Genomic DNA, 7088 nt, shown 5'->3' with positions numbered 1-7088 from the left:
TCAGAAGACGCATCTAACAAGGATGAAGGCACATAAAAACAATTCTTCCTATTCCAGACTTACCCAGACCACAACACCTGGTTTTAAAAGTTTAGGCATGATTTTTCATGGTTTGGCCCACAAGATTTTTTTAATTGACCTGATTTTCTGTATAAAAGGAGAATAGAAATAGCCACACATGATGGACGGATTGGATGTCATTAAAACATTAAAATGGTCCCCACATTGATTTGTACGCTAAACATATCCTAGAAATGTTTGTATTGGATCTAACCTCTTATTAGTATAAAGAACTGCCACGCACACCAGTATTTTCTCCACACTAGTATTTTCTTCCCATTTCCCTGCTCCTGGCTTCACTCCATGCATACATCCACTTTCACTATAGTTACACTCTTCATCATCCTCATCCATGTCCCACCTTCCCTCTCATCACACCCACACGCCGACATCAGCTTCGCGGCCCGCCTCATCCATCGTGACTCCCCACTCTCCCCATTCTACAACCCAAACACAATATCTCTCCATGACCGCACACCGCCGCTCCGACTCCCGACTCCACTACTTCCAATCACGTCAATCAACATCATCATCAATCAACGTCCCAAACGCCCCTCTACGGCCCACCGTAGGTGAGTATGTGATGAGATTCTATATAGGCACACCCCCAATGAAAAGGTGGTCCATCATCGACACAGGCAGTGCGTTGTCATGGGTCCAATGTAAGCCTTGCATAGAATGTTATAAAATGTATCAGCCCCCATTCGACCCTTCCAAATCAGTGACATTCGATAAGGTTACGTGCAATAATATCTTTTGCAAGAACGTGAACAATGCCCGTTGCAAGCCCAATACTAATGTCTGCATATTCAGGGAGACATATGATGATGGATCTGTGACAGCAGGTGACGCTGCCTATGAGACGTTCATCTTGGAGGACACCAACGGTCCCAATATTACGCTTGAAAGCATCATCTTCGGTTGTAGCCATGAAATCACTGGACCCTATGATGAAAATGAGGATGGGTTGGTGGGCCTCAGCAGGGATCCGTATTCGTTTGTTAGGCAGATAGGGGCCTTTAAATTCTCCCATTGCTTGGTCCCGTTCTATTATCACAGAACGATGAGCAAGATCTTTTTTGGAAAGCAAGTTCAACTTAAAGGCGAATTTACACCCATGTTAAAGGTATGCTATTTGTCAAGACCTTAAACCCTAAACCCTAGAATATGGATATCATGCATGCACGTTAACTTGTATATGTATGTAATTTCACACGTGTGTGCTATACAGATTCACACATGGCCACAGCGTTGTGAAACGTGAGTGAGACATGAGGTTTTCATGAAGTTTGAAATAATGCTTAGATCGTCTTACTAAAAATTAGATAATTTTTGTACTAAGGTGGGAGATAATGTGCAAAGTAAGTTAAGGGTTTTTTAGCTTGCTATATTATGGTCCACTTAGGGTCTGAAATTGCTAATTTTTATTCCAAAAAAGTAAATAGTGTTGCTTAGATGATGGAAAGCTCAGATCTCATATGTGCCCATGTGTATGGCTTGTGCATACATGTAAACATCCAATATGAGAAACTGTTTGATGAACTTCAACAAAGGATGTAGATTGTGTCAGACTTGGGATTCACCGTTAATGTTCCTATGATGAAATCTTTGTAGTGTAGGTCTACCTGTACATGTGTGGTGCTTTTTCATTGGTGTTGTTTGGAGCATGTCCAGCCCAATTGGGGCGTGGATTGCATTGTACCCTACCTGGAGGTCTCGGTAGGGGCTCTGTGGGGCCCATCATGACATGTATTTTATCCACACTGTCCATCTAAAGTGGGATGGCACCACGAGAAACTGCAAGGATTAAACGCTTACTCTTGAAAACTTCTTGAGGGCCAAAAAAGTTTTTGATCAAGTTGATATTTGTATTTTCCCTTTATCTAGGTCTATGTGATCTTATCAATAGGTTGAATAGCAAATAAACATCATGCTGGACCTTAAGTAGGTAGCGTTGTTATCATCACTGCTTCTTGCGGTGTGGCCTACTTGAGCCTTGGATCTACTTTCTTTTCAGCCTCATGCCTTAAAATGATCAGTTAAAATGGATGTACGGTATGGATAAACACATACATCATGGTGGACCACACAGAGCCCCTGCCATGACCGAGTTAGTCCTGGTAGATAGGACTTAGTCCGGTTGCACCCAAATGGGGTGTTAAAATGACCATTTTCTGAGTTTCCTATTAAATTCCCTACATTCGCTATTGGACATATCCTGTTGGATCCTACATTTTTGTTGATCCTGGTTAAAAATAGCCAGCTGAAATAAAGCTGTGAGATAATATTGGAATTCAATGAGTTGTATGAGATCTTGAATCTAGTATGAAAGATTGTCTAACAGTTAATATCATCCTATCAATATTATGGCATTTGAACTAAATGCCCCAACAAAGGCATATTAAGAAATCATGTAAAACATCACTTTCACCATTGTATCTTTTGATCAACAGGTTAAGGGCCAAGAAGAGTTTTATCATCTCAGTCTCGACGGCATCAGTGTCGGTAAGAACCATCTTCCAATCAAAGAAGAACTATTCCACGCCAACGAGAAGGGTGAGGGAGGATTCATAATTGACTCGGGCACAACATACACATATCTCGCAAAGGAAGGTCTCGACGCCTTAATCAGTGCATTGGATGATGAGATATTTCTAGACCCAGCTGAGGACCCTGATGGAATACTTCATTTGTGTTATAATGTTGATTCGTTCGATGACTTTGAGATCGTGCCGGACATAACGTTTCATTTCACTGATGCCGATCTAGTCCTACCCAAGATAGGAACCTACATTGAAGTAGAAAATGGCATATTTTGCCTTGCCATGAAGCCAAGCACCAGTGTTTCAATCTTAGGAAATCTATTACAGCAAAACCGCATTGTGGCCTATAACCTTGAGAAGGAATTGGTTGCTTTTGCCAAGGCTGACTGTACCAAATTCTAATGTTTGCCAAACTCAGATCGAGTTGATTGATATTTTGCCGATTCCGGTAGACTCATAGACTTGGATGAGTCTTTACTTGACTTGACTTGATATTTAATATTTAAATTGTATTATTTATAAATATTTTAAAATTTTGTAGTGAAATGAAATGCACTAAGTGGTGTCAGAGAAATATAAGTTATAATGTTTCTAATTGCATTTAGTTATATTAGGATACTTGGATTATCCAATTCATTGATCTAGGCTGTTCATTAGGTCCAACATACATTTCACAGGAAACATTGCAAGCATCATAATAATTTGAAAAATATATATTAACCATTTGATCAATGGTCTTTAATATAAATGGTCAAGATCATTCGCACGAAAATGCATATTCGTACTTGTTAGAGACCATCATGGATTGCTTATGATTGTAAAAGATCACTTTTATAAGGCTACTGTATTGATCCCATCCATGTCTTGGGAAAAGTATGGCTATGGAAAATAAGGCCATAGCAAGGATGGATTGGATCATCGGATTAGATGCCATCTTTATGAGGTTGCCTTTGAAATGTATTATAGGCTTAGTGCTCATTACTAATCAATTAAACTTGTAGTGTAAGTTACAGTGCTATGAGAGAACCCGAATGCTTCTCAAAAGTTATGTGTGAATAGAGGATTTTTGACCGCGCTAGCATTGTGGTATGGTCAAATTCTCAAAATCGAAGGAAAGTTTCAAATATTCCAAGGATAGTCATCCGACAAGTTTTAAAAAGTTTTTCCAACCAAATTGTCATTGTTCAGTAATTGTGCAGTTTTTTAGTGAAGAATAAGTTACATCGTATTGGATCTTGAGAAAGTGACGTGGGCACAAGTTGTATTATTGGGCCTATTGGAATCTAGATTCAATCTATTCATTTTTATTGTAGCCCTTTATTTATATGAAAAGATGATATAACTTATTGCTAACATGATCTCTTTGTCTGCCACAAAACTTAATAACTTATAATGGTATTCGTGGATTCACTACAAGAAAATATATCTTTACTAGCGGCCAAAACTGTCAATAAAGGTCCCAAAAACCGCCGGCAACACGCGTTGAAAAAAGAGGCATCGCTAATTCATTTACTGTCGCCCATTAGGCTTTCCAAGCGGTTTTTCTGAGCGCTGCTATAGAGGGAGCTTTACCGGCGACCAACAGCCTTTATTAGTGCTTCTTCTGACTATCACCATAGCCTGAAAAAGTGCCGTTAAAGGTCTTCCTAAGCGCCAAAAAAAGCCTGATAAGTACTTTAAAAAGTCATGTAAGCATCGGTAAAGGTATGTCGAACAACCACTAAAGGTCTACCAAAACGCTATAATGGTCTGCCAAAGCGCCAGTATAGATTGTTGGTAAAAATATATTTTTAATGCATTTGGTTATTTATTTTTACACATTTGGTTATTTATATTTGATTAAAATTTGTATATTTTTCAATATATTTGAAATCTAAAAAATGTTGTACAACATAATTAAAAATGAATATTAAAATAATAAGTTGAATGGTTCCAAATAAATTATAAAAAAAAAAAATCTATCGATCCGGCTCCCATTCGTCCCTGCCTATAACCTGGGAAACAAAATAACAAAAAGAAATTAATTACATCCTAAATAACAAAAAAAAAAAAAAAAACTATATATAGATATTAAATTAACTAATGAAGATAATCATCTATACATGTTCCAATCCATCTCACTTCCCAAATATTAAGTTTTAATCATTTTTATTTGAATGTGAGTAGAAATGAGATCATTTTAGAGAGAAATTTGATATTTTAATACTATAAGTGTTAAACGCTTTAACAACATTTGCATTTTATATTATTTTTATTGTAAGTATCTATGCCATGTCTTTTATACTTAGATCAAATCGTTTGGTCTCGAGTCAAGTCACGACAATGGGCCACATATGCACAGATTAGGTACCAAATAGGAAAATTTTCTGTTTGTAATAAATAGGCAAATTAATTAAACTAAACATTTGCATGCTCTGTTAATTGGAGGTTATTGCCTCTTGATGGGCTTTTTCAATAGATTAACCACTAGACCACAAGAAAACAAAAATCCTGAGCATTGAGGTAAGTCAAAATAAGCTAGTAAAAATGAAAATCAAGCCCATCAATTGTACCCAGGAGGTAAAATGGTTCCTAGGCCATAAAAAATATATTTGCTTCTTAAAATGGAGATATAGGTGAACGAATAACTTATGATTAAACAAGTGTAATGTTAAAATTAAAGCATAAATTTCATTTTATACATAGGCGAAGTTTTAGAGGACCAATTCTCAATAATACATTACTGGATATCGGTGCTGCATGAATAAGATGGAGTGAAATTTCACAATAAAATATATGTATGAATGAATGCATGCATGCGTGACCTACGGGCAAACTGAATTTATGGGTTCTCTTGATAGAGGGGAATGGCGGAAAATGATTCTTGTAGCCGACCTCAATTAGTTGGGATAAGGCTTAGATGATGATGATGAATAGCGCGACACCAACTTGAAATGAATAAAATATGTAATTATTTACATATCTCTAGAAAAGGAAAGGAAAAAACCTTCCAACATCATTGCGCCCCAAATCCACTAGCATAGTGTACTTTGCACATTCCTTCTCATCATTTAGTAGCTGCTTTTCTAACATCTCATCCTCCTCAATTGTACCCACTCTCCTAATAGTCCCACCTAGTGGACGGTTATCTTCTTCTGTCAACACAAAGAAAAAAGAAAAAAATAGTTTGTGTTATTACAGATAAATATCCAAGGACTGGTAACAATTAGAGTTGAAAATTGATTGCAATGAAAGGTGATTAATTATAGTGAAGGATGCGCTGATAGTAAATATAGAGATTCAGGAATATTTTTCTAATCGTTTTAGTTTTTTGGTAAAATACAATCTAATTTCATTGAACCATCTAAGTTAAATGTGGAGATTCAGGGTATAATTTTCCAATCATTTTACATTTTGGGCACATATAATGTCAAACTGAATCCTCTGATTTACTAGAAATTGGTAAAATTGGGCATTGTTTGAATACAATCAGTTCATGCATTGGTTGGAGAAGATTTTTGGTCAATCACTCATCCATTGGAATCCCAATAGATGGAATCTATATGACACAAACCACTTGTTAGTGCCCGCTGCCAACCATTACTTCAATTGTCCATTTGCAAATGACATGACAAACATATGCCTCTGCATGCAAAATATTGATAAACTCTTGTAAGTTTTTTTTCATAGTGCATTACTTGTCGCTTTGTACCGTGGTTTTTTCCCACACGAGGTTTTCCATGTAAAATTTGGCTTACCTTCTTGTTGGGTTTATTAGTGTGATTGTAGTTACTTTGTTTGATTATGCTCTGTGTGTTTCCATGAGTCCCAGCAAGTGGTATCAGAGTGAATGTTGGAAAACAGATCGAATATGAAAGTAAGGTATCAATGACATCTAACAATGAAGTTCAACGTAGAGAAGTATTCCGGTAAAAATAATTTTGAACTATGGAAAGTCAAGATGAATGACATCCTAGCTTAGCATGGATTGGAAGATGTACTCATTGGAAAGTGATCGGAATTTATAAAAAAGAAGAATGGAAAAAGTTAGATAAGAAGGCTAATATCTCAATCCAATTGTGCCTAACATATGAGGTCCTTTATAATGTTATGAGAGAGAAGACTGTAGCTGATATATTGGCGAAGTCAGAGAACATCTATGTGAAGAAGTCTCTTAAAAATTATTTATATCTAAAGCTATAATTGTTTAATCTAAAGATGACGGAAGGGACTGATGTTGAGACACACATCAATAACTTCAACAGGCTTATTTATAAATTGCTGGATGTGGATGAGATGATAGAAGATGAAGATTAGGCATGTATTTTGTTGGATTCTCTTCCAGAATCGTACGTGTCATTTAAAGACTCATTGTGCATTGGTAGGACAACCATCAACATTGAGACTGTTATATCAACACTTCAGTCAAAGGTAATGAGAAAGAAAAGTGGTGATGTGGGTGTTTCTATATATGGATGTCCTGGTTACCGGGGGGGTCAGAACCAG

At 36.8% G+C, this 7088-nt stretch overlaps 1 protein-coding gene across 1 annotated transcript; it reads left to right on the top strand.

Moving 5' to 3' along the window:
* The first annotated feature begins 526 nt into the window (after positions 1-526).
* LOC131230443 (aspartic proteinase CDR1-like) lies at positions 527-3005 on the top strand. The gene is made up of 2 exons (XM_058226370.1): positions 527-1186; positions 2514-3005. The coding sequence occupies exons 1-2, from the start codon at positions 527-529 to the stop codon at positions 3003-3005; spliced, it is 1152 nt and encodes a 383-aa protein (XP_058082353.1).
* Positions 3006-7088: the final 4083 nt, after the last annotated feature.

This window comes from Magnolia sinica, chromosome 17 (genome assembly GCF_029962835.1).
Source record: "Magnolia sinica isolate HGM2019 chromosome 17, MsV1, whole genome shotgun sequence".
Classification (NCBI taxonomy): Eukaryota; Viridiplantae; Streptophyta; class Magnoliopsida; order Magnoliales; family Magnoliaceae; genus Magnolia; species Magnolia sinica.
Note: the sequence above shows the minus strand (reverse complement) of the source record. Positions and strands in the feature narration are given on the sequence as shown.